Here is a 20,405-nt window from a genome sequence, read left to right as displayed (position 1 = left end):
CAGAACACGGCAATGATCATAATGGCACCCGGAGGCTTTTCCCTCAGTTTTATAGGGGGTTTGAAAGCCACGGGGAAAGGGGAAAACAACCAATGAGTTACAAGCCAGGGGGAGGATACAATGTAACGAGAACCACTGGGGGAGGAAACCGAGAGGCGGGAGGTACAACAAAGAACCAGTGAACAACTGAGTAACCGAGAATTTTCCCGAACAGGGAAAGGCAGTTTGGACCCGGGCGCAGCCCAGGGGGGATGCGGCTTAAGCTTCTGAGCTGCCCATTGACCCACCCTCCGAGTCTGTGTCTTGGGGAAACTCGATCCACGGGAGGACTTGGGATTGATTGGCATCTTGCCGCCCCAGCCCCGCAGTGGTCTTGGTCATAGCAACATCAGACCGCATATCCCCCAGGAGATTTGTCCCTCTGTGTTTAATTCTAAGTATTTTCTGTCTCTCTACAGTTCCCAAATGGCTGAAAAAGCTGGGAGGCCTCATTTTTATCATCATTTCTCCTTCAGGTTATTAGTTCAGAAGACAAGATGTCCAGTTCAGATCCCTAATTCTGTCCCCTCAGTGCACTGCCTGAGTTACAAGGACATGAATTTAACGTCTGTGAAGTATCTCTTCACTGCTGCATCACTGCTGCTGCCAGTGAGGCATGATCTCATCGAACAAGCAATGGCTTCAGCAGCATCCTCCATGTCACTCTGGACAATGAAAGCCTTTTTGGGAGGGCTGTGCACGGCCCACAGGCGTGGGTCAGTATCACTGATGTGGTCTGTGGTGCTCAACAGCACCTACTTGATCCCGCTGGAAGGAGGGGACATTGCCCACACCAGTCCTATAAAGTGATTTGCATGGGTGACTTTGATCAGACTTCAGGATGAGGAGGAGTGTTACTACAGTCCTGTGCTATGTAGCTAACACAGCCTACCCCGTAGCTTTGTAGGCATGGTGTGGGCCAGAATGGCTTTGGAGTAAGGGGCTGTGCTGGCAGATTGGTGCAGCCAAGGCTGGTACTGTCTCGTGAGCTCCACTTGCTCTTTCTGCTTTGGTCAAGCACCTGCCTTGGTCACCCCCTCACTACCACTAACCTTAGACAAAGAGTGAGAACATGCTGCAAGATTGCTGCTGTGTATTCCCTGATAAAGCAGGTCTGTTGTAATGGTTAGCAAAGAAAGGCTCATAAAGATCCAGATCAATTTTAACTAAAGCAACATGACATTTTAGAGGACTGGCTGTGCCTTCTTAGCTATTTTTTTTTTTTTTAAGCCTTCATTGCAGCATATGCAAAGAATAAGAAACTCATGGTAAAAAGAGGAATTTTTTGCTTCCCTGAAGTACAGTGTTTCCCTAGGTTGTCCAAACTATTCCAGGTTTCTTCTTGTTACATAGCTATCACTACTGAAATTCTGCTGTATTATCTGGCCACTCTTGGTATTTCTGTGTCAATATTTGCATTACCTGATTCATTTAATTCCATTATATGCTAATTAAATGACAGAAAAACAACTCACTTGATGGTGCAGAGCACACCAGTGTATTCTGGATTTTAACCCAAGCTGTGGATGAATCACAGCACACAGCAGATAGTCATTGCTAAATTTCTGAGTACAAAGATGTATTGTGTGACTCACTCACTGTGTCTCTCCTACCATTATAAACTCTGAGAGCACTTGATGAATAACAGAGAGGCAAGAATGAATTCATCCATGCTTTACTCTGTAACCATCTTTTATAAATACTGAGACAAATTCTGCCTCCAGATACACGCAGCTCGCATTGAAGTCTGCCCACTATATTTATTTTTAAAGATAAAAGCACTTCTGTTATTTTCACTGGGGACTTCTGTGACACAGTCCATTGTGAGGATGTGAATATCCTTCCTCAAGAGCTTCAAGTGAAGCAGGGAGTGTCTGCCTGGAACCAGGAAGGACACTTCAGGGATAATAGCTACCAAATTGCAGTGGTGGAATATAACCATTATTTGTCCCAGTGATTTTCAGAGCCACATTCCCTACACCTGGCTCTTTCATAGCCCTTCCCTGTCCTGCTGTGTCTCTGGGCTCCTCTCATGGGTGTCCCAGGGGCTGAACTGGTGGGCAGGTTCTTGCTGCTCCTGGGTCTCACTCTCAGCTTGAAAGCACACTGGGTTGGTGAGGAAAGCCTTGAGTTAGGGCTTGGGCTTTTTCTTTGGTTGTTTTTTGTGGGGTTTTTGTGGTTTTTTCCTGAGCTTCCCCAAAGGACATAAATGAGAATTGTCTCCCTTTTTTTCCCAGAACAGGATTTTTTCTGTCCTCAGATCCCAAATGTTGGTGGCTTTGGGTGTGTGCTGCTCATTCCTGTAAAAAGGGAGACATTTGTCCAGTGGCCTCACGTTTTGGAAAGCCTCTGATCAGAAAACGTACTCTAGTATCATGCAATAAACAGATCTAGAGGCAGAGGTATATTTTTTTTGTTTGTAGGAGGGGGTGTTTGCCCAACTTGAGCTGTTCTTTGTAATGACACCATCAGCTCTCCTGGTATGATGTGAGATGGCTGCTTTAAAGCTCTGTCTGGACATGCAGAATGTCTCCCTGTTGAGTCTCCCATCAGGGTAAAGGAGGTGGGGAAAGAAAAGGGATATGGAGTGTGTTTACTCCTTTCTTACTTGTGGTTGACTGAGGCATGTGATACTGCTCAGCCCATCATTGTCATTACAGCTCAAAGGAAAACCTGGACTGCAAGTTTCACCTGCTCCTTCAGTCTTTATGCAGTTAGTTACCTCCAGGGAATTATGCTGGATCAGGGGAAGAGTGGGTAGAGCACTTTCTAAAGCAACATGATTTCACCATGAGGCAAAAGAGTTTTTAGTCCTTTTTGGTATGGAACTCCAGTTTGAGTCATGTATTGTGAATGAAACCTAATTTTGTGATTCACCATGATTTTTTAAAAATCTGAAGTAGCTCTGAAATCCATTATTATTAAATTATAATACCAGATCAGAAAGAGGTCAAATTATCAATTATGAATGATTATCTGGCAAATAGCAATAGCCTTTTCTCATGTTTAGAGGTTTTCTTCGAACTGACCTGGCAGTATGGAAACCTGTTTCTTTTTATGGTTTGTTTTTTGTTAAATGTCTTGAAAATATGTACTATCCAGTTTGTGCTGCCTTTTCTAGACTGCTCGGCCTCTGTGATATGTGGCTGCTTGACTGCATTCTGCTCACTGCTTTTATGTTTTTTTTCTTCCGGGGAAAAAAAGAGGTGGCAAGTCCTTTTGGAAAAGGCCCACTGGTTTTCACTTTGAAGTAGCTAAATCAGGGCAGGTCACCTTCTCCTCTCCAGAGGCTACCTTATCATCAAAACACGATTATGATTTATTGCCTCCTAGGTTTACATGTTGAGGAGCTACTGCTGCATTTATCTGTGAGGAATAGCCAAGTGCTATGGCTTATGCAGTGGCTTCTTTCCTTGGCTTGGACAAATGAGAGCCAACTAATAGGAGAGAAATATGTGTGAAGTAGCACATAATGATTAGTTTTATTTCTGTACAAATACTGATAGTCAAAAGAGAATGTAAGTGCTTATGTGAGAAACAAACTGTTCCCCGTGGACTGTTCTGGACAAAAGGGAATGGGTGTGAATGTTCACAGAACGGCAAGTGAGGGGATTTAACAGCATTTAAGTGAGGGTCAAACAGCATGGGTGTTCAGGAACCCAGTGCAAATTCCCAAATCTGGCTTCTGTCACAACAAGCAGCAGATTGCATGTGCTGGAGAGGCCGCGTCACCTTGTGCTTCTGCGCCTGACAAGCACCCCCTTGGTGCAACTGCAGCAGCAGCTTCACTTGTAGCAGTTGTGGCATTCTTCCTTTATTGCCCTGGGACGGTGTTGTGGCACTGTGATGACAGATTCATTTCTTGTTAATTGGGTTGATATTTTAACTGTAATTAATGAGTTAAAATCAGATTATTGAATGGGCAGCCATCAAGAAAATGGTGCTAATAATTGCAAGGCATGTGAGAGTCAGGGAAGACTTGACCCATAATTTTTACTTCAGGTGGTTTCTTTTGGGTTTAAATCAGTTCACTCACAGCTAAGAAAAACACACTGAGATGCTTCTTTCCTCTGCCAGACCTGAATTTACCAGCAACACTGCTGGTGACGTGCTTGTGCTGACAGTCAGGGACATGGTCACTCATTTGGAACTGATCTCTCCTGCTCATGTCATTACAGGCCAAGTGGTGAAGGCAAGGAGCCATGGCCGAGGATAGGAAAGACGAAGCCAAGGCACCGCACTGGACTTCAGGTCAGCTAACAGAGGCTTCTTCACACCCACATTCACCTGAAATTAAGGATCAGGGTGGCGCAAGTGCCGGACTGGTCAGAAGTGCCAATGGATTTTCGTACCAAGAGGATGAGGAGCTGAGGCTGGGCAGCCATGAGCAGCCAGGGACATATGCTCAGACCAAAGAGAATGGGATCAACGGAGAGTTGTCATCGGGGAACAGGGAGACTGCAGGTAATGCATCTCGATGCCTTGCTGCAGAACACAGGGCTCCGCAGACCTCTGGGTATTTCTCCAAGGGGAAATGTTAGGTGGAGTCAAGAATGCCCTGGGGCATGGGGGAGCTGACAGGAGGGTGTATGTGCTTTGGAAGGGCTTTAGCTCTTCACTGCAAGAGCTACATCTTCACCCAGGCTTACAACAGGTCATACATACTCAGGATTCTGGGCAGTGCTCTGAGAAGGCTTCAGGAAAGGCATAACCATGCCTTAGTGCATCTTTGTAACTGGGTCAGGGTTACCTGTCAAGGGATGCGACAACAGACTGGTGCAAAGCAGCTGCTCAGGTCCTCTGGGTTATGAGGGAGTAGGAAACTGCCCAACAGTTGTGCATGGATGGCTTGTGCCTTTGTGTGTGCAAGAAAGATGGATTCTCCTGTTGTTGCTCACAAGTAACAACACCTTCTTGAAACCATGTACTATTGGCATAAGCAAGGTATTGTTCTTTCTGACTGGGAACACCACAGTTCAGTGTCAGCATTTATTCATTTTTGCCCAGCCATATTTTGCTGGATGTTCTCTGGGATTTTGTCTATTTGTAAACTATGTAAGGTTTTTAGAATTCAGCTTGTTATTTGCAGAAAAAAAAAAGAAGAGTGTGACTGTGTCAAAATGAAATATGCAAGACAAGTTTCCTGTTTTAGAAGTAAATGCTAATTATCTTTGTGCAGAGTTCCTACTCCAAACCCCAAAAGTGCAGTGCAAGAAGAATTTCTCTTGTATAGACGCAACTGCCCTTGATGCATCCGTTCATGCATGCTAAAGAGATCTTTCTAGTAATGTTTTGTTGGCTGTTGACAGCATTTGGAGATGCTATCCATAACTTCTCAGCAGCTGGAGAATTTTAAGGATCCTGGACCATACAGTCATTTCATAAGCAATTGTGCTGGAAATGGAGATCTCTGCTAAAAGTAAATGTGTTTATATTTTAAGTCTCTTCTTGCAGATTGGCTTTCAAATTTTGGCTAAGGGAAAAGAAATCATGTGTGAGCATTCAGGTGAACACAGTGTGGATGATTGGGGAGATGATAACAAGGTCTTGTCTCTTTGCTGTAACCCAACTTTATGCTATGTTTAGCCAGCAAATAAGCAGGAGGGGTGAGATGCTGTAGTTCTTAGCAGTGAGGAGACTGAGTGCATTTCTCATCTTTGCCACAGATTTGTCGCTCCATGTTGGACAAGTTTCCCCATACATATAGAAAAGCAGGGATAACTTTAAAGGATGAAGAGGAATTTCCTATCCTTAGAAAGGGAGGAGAGAAATGCTTTTCTCAGGCTCTCTCAAGCTCAGGATCTGAGTGCTGGTCAGAGAGAGATCCGAACATTTAATTAAGTTTGCAGCTAATGGGTGACAGGAGGAAGGAAACCACTGCTGGCCATCAGCAGGCATTGGAGTAATGCCTTTTCATGTCGCTTTTTGAGGCAAGTGGTTAAAAGCAGAACAAGACAAAATGAGGAAGAATGTTCTAGGGCATGCAGTAGTGCTGGACACACATTTGCTGAAGGAACAAGATTACTCTTGATCCAGGTGAAGTTTGCTTCAGTCACCACTTTGTGGCCTTATTTCTTCCTTCCCTGCTGTTTTCTCACTGTCTGTTCAGACTCTAAGATCTCTGGTGTGGAGACTTACTGTTGATAAGCTTTTGTTTGGGAGTCTTAATATAGCTTATCTCATGACACCTTTGTCCTTGAGCACTGGAAAAGTCCGTAGAACTGCTTGCCTTCGTGCCTGAATTCCTAGCTCTCTGGAAACTTGTGCACTGCACGCTCACACTCTGGCTAAGCCCACATTTAAATAATGCAATGTAAGCCATCCTAGGATACTTAAGATACGTGTTTTTCAATATTTTTTGTCTTTTTGAAGGAGAAACCAGTTGGCAACTTACTGTAGTGATAGAAAGGGACCAGAGTGTCTATTGCCACTTTTACTAGTATTTACTTAACTGGATGTGCTTAATGCAATGTGAGGCAGGACTTCTAGATCTTTGGTGTTCGATTCAGAGTTTGATCTTGAAATCAGAATTGTTATTCACAACAAAATTTAGTCATCTTTGCTGCGTTTGCTTGCAGATTGTAACTTCAGTGTGGTGTTGCATCAAGTAGGGTTTTTAAATACCACTCTGATACACATAATTGTCAATAATGTGAATCATTTAATCATTTGTAGTAGCTTACTGACTCCAAACATCTGAGCAGAAAATGCACAGGAAGCCAAGGTCAATGGAGATAATTAAGCCAAGCTGTGGGTTTGAGTAGACGTACAGGGATTTTATTTTCTCTGGTACAAGTCCAGCACTGTAGCCTAGGAAATCTTTGGCTTCTCAGCCTTCATGTTGGAGTCTGTAAATTCCCAGCAACTGCAACAACCAGCTCATGCGCAGCAGAGCACTAGTTTAAACAGGGTTTTCCCAGGCAGCTGTGTGTCTCCCAATCCCTGGTGCATTTTTGAGGTGTTTCGCCTAAGGAAGGGCTGCTGCATCTGACTGACCCAGGAGCTGGGGTTTAGCCACAAAATGGCCCTCTCCTAGGAAGAGGTGTTCTGTAGCAGGGCGATAGACCCTTCAAGGCACAGCAAAGCAGCACGACACCCATTCGCAGGGCTTGTGCTGTAAAATCAGAGGGCTGTGTGTTAAGGGAAAAGTTAGGATAAGGCCACTGGGACAAACGCATCTTATGCCAACACTGATGCAGAGGCAAGGGATGATAATGGGGGAGGAAGTAACAGTTCTTCCCAAAACGCATCCAGTCCATCACTACAGGTGACATTTTTAGGTTTGCACAGTTAAAATGTGCCTTTGTGTATATATGTCTCTCTCTCTCTCTCTCAGCGTCTGTCTAAAGAGTTACTGAGCCTGACCTCAATTTTTGGAATCCTCTGAATCTGGCTGTTATATTGCGTTTGATTGATCTGTGTCAGTATCATGCTGGTAATGGCTGCATTATGGAGACACATCGATGCCTTCCTTTCAAATGGACCGATGGGAACGTGGGAGGGTGCACAGAGCTGTGGACAGGGCAGCCTCAGGGCCTGATCCAGCAGCCACCCAAGTCAAAGGTAGATACGCGCAGGAGAATAGGCCAGGTTTTTTTGGCATAGCCCACAGGAAGCTATTAGGGGTGTGATACAAGTGTGGGTGGTAAAGCACCTATTTCTTTTTGTATGCATTTTGTGGCTATAAATTCGTATAAGTACTTGGGCTACCCCTGGCAGATCAGCTGAGTCCTGCACTTCTGCCAGACGCAAATCCCATGCTGTTCTGGAGGTGCTCCTGAAGACACTTTGCCTTTGGTGCAGTCTGCAGCATCCCACAACCTGAGACCACTGAGTTTCAATGTGTTCTCCCTGTTTCATGCCTGTCCATGTCCCTTTTCACTTGCACACACAGAGCATCTTTGGTGAGGACCATGGAATTATAAAGAGTGGAGAATGAGATCTGTAGGTTTTGTCAAGCCAAACATTTTCATGTCACGTGAAATGTGTGATGCAAAAGGATGTGATAGTGTAATCCTCAGAAACTCACTCTGAAGTGGGCTGACAAGCAAAGCTTGGATTGGACCCCATGGTAGAGCATGGGATGTGTCTGACCTGCAGTGAAACATGGGAGTGGCAGCCTTTTATTTGCTCACTGGAAAGTTGTGGTCAGCTAACTGGGAGGAAGCTGTGAGGAGGAGTACAGATGCGCTGCAGCATTCTCTGGGAACCAGCAATTCAACATAATCCATTTTATTTGAATTGCAAGAATATCAAGCTGCAAAGGTTTGGCTTTTTACACTTAATATGCATCTATTTTTTCAGTAATGTAGTAACTAACTAGTCAAATTTATATAATTAGGGATAATAGTGGTGAACATTGTGAAGCATCTTCTACAATATGTCTTTATATACAGTGACTCAACTGATTAAGTGCTTTCTTCATTATATGCCAAATTCAGGTTTGGAATTGGAGGGAGTTTGGATTACCCGCACTGTTACTTGATGAATTATTTTTTTGACAGATGAAGGGAAAGCATTTCTTGAAATCTAATACCAGAGCCTCAGGACAGTGTCTGTGTCCTGGTGTCAGACAATGTTGAGGGCAGTAACATGTCACACCAGAGTGACAAAACTTAGCCCTTCATTAACTGGCAGGGAAGCCAAACCATGTGGGATGCAAAGGGATTGTGGTAAAATGTAGCAGGTTCAGATTGCTGACATGGCACAGCAATCTGACTGCAGGTTGGGCACTTTTGGCTCTGGAGTCACGAGGAAGGTGGATAAGAGGCAGTCCATGACCAGATCCATGAGAGAGGCTGGAATTTGTGGTGGCTGGGGGAACGCAGACACTGGTGTGTGTTAGTCTGTAAGCGAACCAGAAAGAGAGCGCCCTAGACCTGTGAAGAGGGACGAAGAAGTGGCAGTATTGAGCTGAGGGAGGAGTAAGGGGCTGAGGAATGTGGGGGAACAGACTCAGCAGCAGGAGAGCTGGTGAGATGGAGGCTGTGAGGGAGCAAAGCAGGGGTGGGAAGAGGCAGGGAAAGAAGGAAAATTGTAAGATAAGCTAAGGACGATAGAAAGAGATCCAATTTTATCTCCTTATCCAGAGACAAACCAGCTTTTGTGTGATGGTAGATACTACTAGCCCAGAAAGGAGGGGATTCAGACAGCAGGAAACAACTGAAAACTAGGGAGAGACAAACCACATTACAACTTGGAATGTAATTTATTCTAATTCAGCCCTTTGTTTCAGGCTTTGTTCAGCTGGACTAAATGGGCATCTGGAACAGACTTATTCCTCTGACCATCTTTTAAACAAGCATATTTCTATAAGGTGCATGGAATGTGAGCCTGAAAGACTGCCCTGTCGTAGCAAGTAGTGCTTGACCAGAGTCCCTTTGGGATAGCTATGCAAAAAAAAGACCAACATGTTGAAGGCAGGAATTGTGCTTGTTTCAGCCTCCTGCTGTGTGTCAAGGAAACAGTCTGTATCCCATTGTCTTCCATAGGCTTGCCTTACAGTAGCCAGTCTTCAGGTAAAGAGGATCTTGTTCACAGCCCTCATCAGCACAGCACTGTTAGAAAATCACCATGGTGCTTAGCTGTGTGGGCTGAGGGCCCTCAGTCCCTCTGAACTAGGCCTGGAGCTGCAATGGAGCAGAATGGCAGCACCGTATTTGGGGTCACTAAATGCAACAGCCTCTCCAGGCTGAAATGCACTGAGAGTCATAGCCTGGTCCCCTGGTGTGCTAATGATTTGTTCCCTCATCTAGTGACATCTGATTTGATCTCCTTTTCCTTTCTCTCTCTCTTGCCGTACAAGTGGTAATGATGGCACTGGCAGTAGACATAGAAACAGGCCTTCTTTGTTTGGAGGCCTTTTCGGTCTTTCTTTCCAACAGGACTGCTTTTGTCAGAGCTTTCCTTTTTTTTTGGCTGTTTGCACTGGCTGTCCTACTGCTGCCCAAGTCCTTCTGGAGTTAGTAAGCCCCCCCGCCCCCCGATAAGCCCTGAATGCCTGTTTCCCAAAGAAGCCTCCCAGCCTTGTTGTCAAATGTGCATTTTCAGCAAGCAGCATGTCTTGAGCAATGCAGACAAAATGCACAGAAGGATGTAAAACCAGTGACATTCAGAGCTGAATGTGACTGCTGGGTTTGTCCTATTTCTGTTACTTATTTTACAGAGCTGGAAGAAGGTATCTTACCATGTCATTGGTGGCTCCTATGGGAAAGAAGCTGTTAATTAGGCATTTTGATCTCCCTCCCTTTGCCCAGGAAATGTGACAGTAATTACTGTACACCATCATCTCTGCCAGTTTAGATACAGGCAAACATACCAGGTGTCTGAAACTTTTCTTCTCTGTTTTAAGTGTAGTACAAGTGTCATTTTCTGGGACATATAGACATATTCAAATTATGTTGCTGAAGACAGTGAAGGTGGGGGCAACCCACTCTGGGGCACTTGTAGAAAATGCTGGGGTTTTTACCAGTCTCTGTTAACCTTGCTATAAAGATCTTTCGCAGTTGTTCTGCAGAGGACTGGGAATGAAGGCACAGAAATTCTATCTTTTCACATTCCCTACCTACAGCTATCTTCTCCCTGACTGTAAAATATTCAGTAATTACTATATAGACCAGTCTCTGTGGGTTTTCCTGTGGCTGGCCTATCAGTCAGTCCGGTAAGACATTGTTTTTTGTCCAGTCATAACCTCTCTGAGGGGCTGGCTCTGCCCTCCCACCTCATCTTGGGGCTTCAGAAATCAGTCAGTGATTGACATGTATTGGTAGGAGCTTGGAGGGTCTGACACAGTTGTGGGCAGAATGCAAAAATTACTGCCTGAAAGGGAGTAGGATGAGATAACCTGGTGTGCAGGTTATGTTGGTTCCCATGGCTGGGAGTCAGACACATAGAGAACATCAGCCATAAATCTCTTTTATCCCTGAGCTTTTCTGGGAGTGTGTAGTTCAGATTTGCTTTTGAAAACCAGGTGCAGTAACACCATTAGAGCCAACTGCTGCATTTGTGCCACATCAGTGTTGCATCTGGCCAAGAGCAGGCATCAACCAGCCATTTGCTCTGGGCTCCCTGTTGGTGTTTCAATTCACTTTAGTGGTTTTTTGTTACAATACAAGCATTGCAAAAGTAGCTGTGCTTCCTTAAGAAGCAAGAGCAGCATTCCTGTGTTGGCTTGGCAACCAGCGCTTACTTGGTGCTGTCAGAAAATGTAATCGATAACCTCGGAGATGTAACAAGGAAGATGGCTGGGATATGGATGAAGCATCTTTCGTAACATGTTCCAGCTACACCATAGTTTAGACTGTATGCCATAAGCTCTGTTTGTCGAAGTTGCCTTTTGAAAACATCTGCAGCCCTTCTTGGGGGACTGCTGTAGCCAGGAGAGTTATTGCTGCTGAACCTGTCAAATATGGAATGCATTCTGGGAGTTTCATTTTGCCTTGTCTCTGCTTCTTACGTTTGCCTCTGCCCTCCCTCCCCACCATCCATGTTAAAGTACCTGTTCTAATGAGGGCTGCAAATGCAGACTTTGCTGTTTCTGTTGGTCAGATCTTGACCATCTAGCAGTGGCATTAGCGGAGTGACTGGTGGGGCAGTTGTGCCTAGAAGACACATTTTAGTTTGTGGCCTGTTCTGCTAGAGTCCTTTTCAGTTTTCAAAGTGTGTGGTAGGAGACAGCTTGTGCATTTATAAATTACATAAAGTAGACAGGACTTGTAAAAGCTAGGAGAAAAGGTACAAGGGTGGAAAGAGCTACCCCAGATCAACCAGGAGGTCTGTGCAGGTGGAGCCATGGACAGGTGGCCCAGCACTGTGCAGGACTGTGTGACACCTTGTCTTGGTTTGAAAGACAGGTGTCTGCTAAGGAAGGCAGAAGCCTCCCTTGGAATGGCAGATGTAACCCCTTTCCCTCCGAGTCATTATAATTTTGAAATCACGGGCTTTTAGGCAAAGATGTGGGAAATAGGAATAACAGTTCTTTACTATTATATATATAACCAGTCAAACAAAACAACAATAACTATGGCAGTAACAGCAAACAATCACAAACCCAGTGCCAGCCTTCTCGGCTGTCAGGCCCTTTCCCCTCGGGTGCAGTTCCGCTCGCAGCCGGCAGGGGCGCTGGCGGCTCCCGGTGAGCAGGGCAGGTGCGATGGTTCCCCCGCGGCTGCAGGGGGCGCTCCGGAGCAAGCTCGGGGAGCACGCGGCACCGGTGGTCTGGGGTCCCGGGGAAGGATGGGACAAAGGAGCTTCACAAACCCCTGGGCAGCTGGCCCCGGTGTCCAGCCAGGCCCTCGGGAACAGCAGACTGGAGCGGCAGGCTGGACCAGCAGGCTGGAGCGGCAGGGACGAGCACAAATCCCGGGTGGCAGATGTGATATATCCAAGCGGGGAACCCCCCGGAGATCTGGGCAGGCAGGGAGAACACGGCTACAGCGCAGCGAAAGCTCGAAGCAGCAGCGGGGCAGGGCGGCCACGGCCCGGCCTCCAGCGGGGCAGGGAAGGCGGCTTTGAGATCCCGGTGTTGTTTCCAGCAGAAAGAAAAGCGGCCGGAAAAGTAGCAGCGGCTCCTCTCTCTCCCAACGAGGAGAGTGAACTGACCACACACCCAGGTGAAACAAAAGGAGCAGCCAGGTCTTTTGTTTTCTCTTAAGCACCTAGCGATTTATCGTCTTAGTAACAGAATGGGGGAAAATTCCTTTAACAGGAAAAAAACTAGACCTCTTAAAACCCCACCACACCTCCCCTCAGTCTTCTGCCTTCTGGGCTGGCCTCAGCTCTGCCCCTTGAGAGAGGTAGAGATGGGGCACTTCAAAGGCTCATTCCTATTGTGTTTAAAGGGTCTATCATGGTCTCCATCACCATGATGGCATAATAAAGGACTTTCAGAAACACTGGGCAATATTCGGCACTGAGCAGAGGTCTCTGTAATTGCAGCTGGAAGGTGGTATTGCTGGGGACTGTGCCAGCATATAATCTTTCATTCCAGTTTTGATCTGAGGGCAGGAAGATTTTGAAGAAGGTTCATTACTAAACAACAGAGCCTTGTTTTGCAGGCACACAGCTACTCTTGTTTCAGGCAGAGCTGAGATGGTATCTTCTCCAAAGTCACCTTGAAAGGGAAGCAGCCGGTTCTTACATGATGGCATGGGATGTGCTGGTGGGCATTGCCGGCCCCATTTCCAGGTCCCTTGACCTGTGTCTGGAGGTGTGGTCATTAACCCACTCAGCCCTGCACTTCGCAAATCCTTTCTTCCCGTTTTTCCATTGTGGAAGCTCAGGTGTTTGGTTTATGTGCTTTCCAGCCCAGGCTAAGGAAAGCCCAGGACAAGGCATCCCCAGGTCTGCCTGATGGGGGCAAGTCCTGCCAGCACACAGGCTGAACATCAGCCCTTCCACACCCACCGGCCACAGTTTTAACCTTTGGTGGAGAGGAGGTAGGTGCTATAACATCTCTCACAGAAATGAGAGTCACACAAAGTCTGCTGCTCCTGGCAAGGAGTGTCAGGCTTGCTGATTCCTTTTTTTTCCTGTTGCCATGCCAACACAGCCCTGCTTAAAGTGAGATCTCATTTAAGCTCTACTGACAGAGAGTATGTAGCCTGGGAGCTTATTTAGCATTCAGGAGTGCACAGGCGCCCTGTGACGTCTGTGAGCCACAGCCAGGCTGGCTGACAAAGGAAAGGAGGATTTCAGTTTTTTCCTCTTTTCCTCTAGCATTTGCTTCTCAAGGTTAAGGGGGATAGGGAAGAGACTGCAAGCACTTTGTGATTGGGACCTCACTCTGTAGTCCTCACTGAGGCACAACTTTCAGGGAAATAAAAAGAAAATATTACTTTGTGGTATATTTTCTGTACAAAGTACGAGAGAGATATATATGAAAATTCCTTGATTCAACTAACCATGATGAGCTACTCTATTAAATTTGGAAAGCAAAGGCAATCTGGGTTTTAATTTGAGTTAGAAACTCAAAGGAAATAGTAGAAGGAAGCAAGGGACAACTCCCTGTCATTGTCTTTCATGCTGTTTTAATCTGTGATACAGATATATATGTTACAATATAGAGAAGAAACCATCTCCTCTCTTGCTGTATTCATATCCTGGGTAAGGACAGCAAAATTTAGTGTGTACTGGTGTTTTCGTTAGAGTTTTTTGTTCTGTGGAGTTGCTACTGGTAGATTAACTGCTCACTTTAAATTCAGTCCTTCTAATGATAATGACAGATTTGCTTGCCTTTGCCAGCTGAAGAGATGGAAGTTAGCACAAAATAGTTGGCATTAGCTGGCAGATGAGCACTGATGGTCCAGTGCATATCCCTACCAACAGCTGATCTGGAAATTCAAAGACAAGACTCAAAGTTAGATGTCTGTGTGATGGTGTTTACGCTGTCATTTGTTGTTTGGGAGATTCTGAGCAAAACGTTTTCATTTTCTCTGCTGTTTCACAGACTGACTACAGAGCACAGTGGTGCTTGGAAAACCTCTTCTGAAGCGATGATGTAGAAATGCAATTTTGGTTGTTTCTTGGGGTTTTGTTAGTACTGAGGCATTCCTCATGATACGCAAAAAGTGCAGGAAACTCAAGGCATCCCAGCTGTGTACATTAGATCATGGGAGTGAGCCCTTCTCCTGTGTGTGGAAAACAACTGTTCAAAACTTTAGTTTTAGTTCCATGCAGTATATGGAAAATAACTGAGAGATATCATTAGCTCCAGGGCAGGAAAACCTCTTAGCTGCTTCCTAGAGAGTCATTTCACTCAGAACTGAGAAGATTGAATAGTTCATGGAAATCAGTTTTACTTGGAGGCACTGGGAGGGGAAAATAAACCCCAGGTACTTTGCTTTTTGTTCCTATTTCTTTCCTTGAGACTAATTCATAATGATATATGATCAGTTTGGTACAGCTTCCAGCAACCCATATAGCTTATGGCAGTTAGGATAAAACTGATTTACAGTCTGGTCCTCTGCCCGTGTATCTGGCCAAACAGATACTTCTGCTCTTTTTTTTTAATGTATCAGCCGCCAGTGCTGTGTAGATGTGGCAGTCTTGCTGACGTACTCAAACTGTTTTCATCCACAGCCTTACACCACATATAGATGGAGGGAATAGGATGAGGATACAGAGACAAGGGAATAGGATTCAGTGGTGACTGTTGCTTTTTTACCCCAAATTCAGAGTATGTGCCACATCTAGAGTAACTCAGCCTGCACAGGTTGTTGGTGAGCTGAAACTAATCCCTAGCTGTTCCTGTGTATGAGTTGCTTTCTCTTTCCTTTCCCTGTCATCCTTTGTCTCTATTTAAGAATATTCCATCCTTCTCAACAATTGCTCTGTCAGCTCTTCCTTCTCTTTCTCCTTTCTCACTTATGTTGTCTGCCTTTTTTCCCTCTTGATCTCCGTATGTGCTTCCAGCTTTATCCCAGCCAGCCAGTGTAGCTCCTCTGCGACCTGGAATTTCCACAACTGCTCCTGCTTTTCAGGACACTTAGGAGCTCAGCCTCTGGATGCAGCTCTCTTGGAGGCTGCAGTGCCCCCAGCCCTGGTCTCAGCTCTCCCCTCAGCAGCTGGACATATCCAGCATCATGGCTGCAGAAGCTTGCAGGTGTTTAAGTGCCATGGGAAGATAGCTTTGGCAGAAGTGGAATTGGTAGTTCAGAAGGTCACTGAACCATAGAATGGTTTGGGTGGGAAGGTCATCTCGTTCCAATCCCATGCCATGGGCAGGGACACCTTCCACTAGACCAGGTTGCTCCAAGCCCTGTCCAACCTGACCTTGGACACTTCCAGGGACAGGGCAGCCATAGCTTCTCTGGGCAGCCTGTGCCAGTGGACTGATGGGCACTGAAGATGCCCTGAGGGCTTTTATGTGCATCTCTCACATTTTCCTTATTCAAGAGTAGGTGCACATTTCTCTTTCTTAATCACATTGCACACATAGAGATGTGAGCTGGTAGTCTCCAAGAGTGGGCAGGCAGTGGGCGGGAATGGGCTGTGTGAGCATTTGGGGATGAGTCCTGGTCAGAGGCAAGACTCCCTTCAGCTGGGGCAGTACCAGAAAAGAGGGTGAGAGATGGGAGAACTGCTGAGCTTGGCTGAGAACTGCTCTGAAAGTCCATCCACAGCACAGCCTCTGTGGGACTGGGTTAATCTATACATGACACGGAGCACATTCAGCTCTGCCTGTCTGTGGAGACACTTGCACATGCTCCTTTGGAAGGAGCACCATTCCTCCATTGGCAGAAGAAACACGCCTGCCTTGGTATAGGTGCAGGCTGGACTGGGAAGGAGGGCTTAGAAGAGATCAGCCATGGAACTGCTGCTGCTGAAGTGCAGAGCTGGGGTGGACCAACACCATGAGCACTAAGGTGAGCAGGGCATGGCATTGCTGCATTTTATGGGTTAAATATCCCCTGATGAATTAAGCCAGCATTCTGTTGGCATTGACAGATTGATCTTCAGTCCTCTCCTGACCAGGCATGATTAAATCCCACACAAAATGTGCACAGGTTAATGTTAATTTTAAACTTAAATCCAGCAAAGTTTCTATAGCATGCTGTGAATCCTTTTTAAAAAAGATCAGAGAAAACACTGTAAAAAATGTTTAAAATAATCCCAAAAGGAGCTAAAAATGAATCTTAAAGGACGCATCACCTGCTGTAGTTGGCTGATGCTTCATTGACTTCTGCAGATGTTCTTAAAAGTCGGTTTGTTTAAAATGTTAACTTGTACTGGAGTCCAAAACTAATATTGATTTTAAAGTGGATTATCCATTATGTGTATTTATTCACATTCAAATGATTAAATATCTGGTTCTCTGTTTTGAAGCCAAAGTGGTTTCTTCTGTTTGAGTCCTAGGGAATGAATACTTTGGGGAAAGATATAGCTGCTTTGTGTGTGCAGGTGTTGTTTTGAGCTGATACCAAGTCCCAGGAAAGTCAGTGGGACATCACTGCATTACCCTGGCTGAAGGTCTGGTGTTGTCAGCTTCAATAGAGTATGTTAGCTCTAAATTGTATTGCCCATGCATCAGACAAAACAGAATTGATAGCTTTTCCCACCTCTGATTTGGCTGGGAAATGCTGAAATGCTGACAGTAAATATTTTGTTCCAGGCAGTAGACTTAAGAAGATAGACTCAGGGAATGCACAGGAAAAAAGTACTGCAGTAATGAGGCCTCATTTTTAAAGCATCATTATACTGACATTGGTATGACTCTTTTTTAACATACTTACATATTTCAAGGGGGGCTGAGGAGGGGACTGATCCCTTGGTGTTTTGTTCTACAGCTGCTAGACAGCGTGGCAGAGGCCTCTGTGAAATGAATGTGCTAGGGTGCCAGAGGAGGGGGCTCACTGGAACTTTCACAATGGCTCCTGGCTCCTAGAATGAGTCAGTTTAGATTTTGCACTGTGTGATTTGCACTGTGATTTGGACTATGTGGCCAACTCTCTCACTGAAGAAAGTCATCAGGAAAATTTCGTCAGAGCAGGGGAACTGTTATACACACAGAACATGTGGAAGCAATCCAAGGACAGGCAGCCTGAGCTTCCCTGCTGCTTCCTTGAGTGCTGCAGAGCAGCTGAGGCTGCCCAGGTGTCCTGGGTTGCAGTGTATTCTATTACCATCCTCATGAGCTGTTGAAATCAGGTGGGGCAGTGTTTCCTTGCCTCCTCCCTCCGAACTATCTTCTGATGCCCTGCGGCATGACTCATAGATAACTCCCTCTGGACTATCTTCTGTTAATGAGCCCATCAACAATGCCTTGCCTCATGACTCATCATCCCACTGTGAGATGCTCCACCCAGGAGGAACCAAGCATTCCATCCTGGATATAATGAGATTCCAAACACCACAGACAACCTTTCCACTGGATTCCCAGAGGACAAGAGCTACATCGCCACCGCTGGACTTTCTGAGGAAGAACAGACCCTTCTACAGGACCACAGCTTCAGCAGAGCCACATCCACCACTTCAGGAGGACTGCAGCCACCATTTTATGGGACTGCTACCACCACCCTGACTAACAGGGTGTCAGGTTGTATCCTGACTCTGTCAGTTTAACCCAGTGTTTTTTGCCTTTATTTTTTTTTGATTTCTCTGTTAAATTGTTATTCTGACTTGGTGCATCCCACTGGTATGTTTTCAAACTAGTACACCAGGAAAGCCACTCTCCAGCCTTGTGTTTGTACCAGAGCACAGCCAGGCCAACATTGCTCAGCTGCAGCCAGGACTCCAGCTATGCACCAGATTTACTCTGATATAAAGCAGACAGCACAAGAATCACAGAATCACTAAGGTTGGAAAAGACCTCCAAGATCATCACGTTCAAAAGTGTTAAGGAGCTGGATAGTGGTAGTTCAGATTTACAGTCTAGAGTTTAAGGACAACATAGGAGGGGCTGTTGAATACCCCAAAACACAGAGGTGTAGTGCATTTGCAGTGGGGCTCACCAGGGTATGAAGCTGCTGTGCCAAGTACTCAGCTGTAGCTCACCTATTCCTACTCTTCTCACACAGTGACTGCCATACATCTTTCCCCAACGATAATCTGAATGTTCATACCTTGGGGATCCAATGGATTAAACCGTCAAAACTTTCTTTCCCAAAACACAGACCTTTTCTGGCCTGTTCTACTGGTTAGCTGGTGAATCCTGGTGATTAAATTAATCTGTCCCTGTCCTCATAGATGCTGCACTAGCTTAAAGTCAATGAGTTTATTAGGGAAATTATACTTGTCAGTTGTGTTGTGGTTGCACTTAATTTAAAAGCTGATGTTCCTATTGTTTACCTTCATACCTCCTGCCAATTATTGTTAATATTGCCAACATCCAGATCAAGGACCTACTTACAGCAAAATATTTACACTCACAAAAGTTGTTTGAAAGCCAATATTTGAATTCTGTGACGCTATGTTACAGCTTTTTTCTTCAATCTCAAGCACTAATCTTTTGGCATTTTTGGGGATTTATATAACTTACTCATACTACTTTGATTGCTGCTGTACATTTGTCTTATAATCTGCATGCAAAAAGGCAGTATTTAGAGCTGTCATGATCGCAGTGATCAAGTCCAAGATGTATCTTTGGTTTTTCCATCCCAAATGTCACTCGGTGATGCCTGGGTCTTTTTTTTCACCCCAACATTTCAGTAGTCTTGACTGAAACAAGTAATCCACCAGCTTCCAGGAGAGCTGGGCATCAATTCAGGACCTGTCTTTAGGGGACTGGCTAATGCCTCTAAACAAATCGAATAGCTATTTGGCTTATAACCCGACTGCACTCGGAATTGCAGTACCCGGGGGGAAAAAATCCATAGGTCCTGTTTGCTTTTCAAATCGTCAAAGATAGCAAATAGCCATTTTGTATCTTTTCTTTCTGCAGGAATATGTGGGGTGTTTTGCCTCACAAGGCAGTGCAGGTTTCTTTGTGCTTTTGTTGTTGACTAGATTCAACTGTGCCAACAGTTAGTGCTGGTTACCTTGGAAACTGAATCCCACTGAGGATTTTGACAGGCACATCTTGACTGAAATTGCTTTGTTTTCACAATTCTGCAAGTATACATGTAGCTAATCCTTTTGCTGTACTCTGTTCTTTCCCTAAAATGTAGCAAAATTAATGAAACATTATTTTATCTTTTCCATCTGATTGCAACTTTCTTTAATCCCTTCTTTAGCCGCAGTGCTCCAGGAATGTTAATTACCCTTTAACTGAGCTCAGTTTTTTCTTGATAGGTGTTTGAGGGGTGACCCTATGAATGTGTGTGAAGTTTTGACACGATTTGCAGTATCCTTTCTGTCCCTCCTTCCTATTACCCCTTTTCTTTGGTTTTCTCTTGGAGCATTTGTTGTGCCATACGGTTCAAGCGTGTTAAACTTTGTTTATGCCTTAAACAAGTTACGCTTTACAGAAACCAGGTGGCATCTTCTGTGGCCACAGCAAACTCAAGGTCTTGCTGCCACCCTAGTGGCATTGGGTAGAGCTGTTGCCAGAAAGAGGGAGGGGTGATGCTGCTCCAGTCTGGGAACACTGTCCTGATGAAATTGTGGGGATGTGAAATGCATTTTTTTATTAGGAGGAGCTGTCCCTGTTGCTGTGAGATGGGTTCTCAAGGTGGGAAGAAGCAACAGATAAGTGGGCTGAGTGATCTGGCTGAATGGCAGTAATGAAACACAGGTGACTACAGGCAGGAAAGGAGAAGAACTGAGGAGACACTCTGGTCTGACTGGAGCAACTCTGGCCTCAGAAATCACTGACACTGTTATATGAGGTGATGAGCAGGCTGTTTTCAGGGCCAGTTCCCCTGCGGGCAGGATCCTTGCATCAGTGCCAGTCACGTATCTGTGAGGCAGGGAGAGGTTGTGAGCCCTGT

General features: G+C 45.4%; 1 protein-coding gene across 50 annotated transcripts in view; it reads left to right on the top strand.

The window, feature by feature from the left end:
* Positions 1–20,405, top strand: part of MAP2 (microtubule associated protein 2) — a 245,487-nt gene that overhangs the window by 166,958 nt on the left and 58,124 nt on the right. For 42 of the 50 annotated variants that reach the window (XM_042021393.1, XM_042021398.1, XM_042021397.1 and 39 more), the window contains one exon: positions 4,218–4,503. The exons of 6 other annotated variants lie outside the window; for them this stretch is intronic. In XM_042021393.1, coding sequence (XP_041877327.1) covers positions 4,242–4,503 — 262 coding nt within the window. In that variant the 5' untranslated portion in view covers positions 4,218–4,241. The remainder of the gene's footprint in view (positions 1–4,217; positions 4,504–20,405) is intronic. 2 more of the 50 variants (XM_042021419.1, XM_042021417.1) reach the window with 1 other exon arrangement.

Source organism: Corvus kubaryi, unplaced genomic scaffold, assembly GCF_017639235.1.
Source record: "Corvus kubaryi isolate FWS band 111438036 unplaced genomic scaffold, C.kubaryi_AGA036_p1.0 37142, whole genome shotgun sequence".
NCBI lineage: Eukaryota > Metazoa > Chordata > Aves > Passeriformes > Corvidae > Corvus > Corvus kubaryi.
This window is presented reverse-complemented; position numbering and strand designations above follow the sequence as displayed.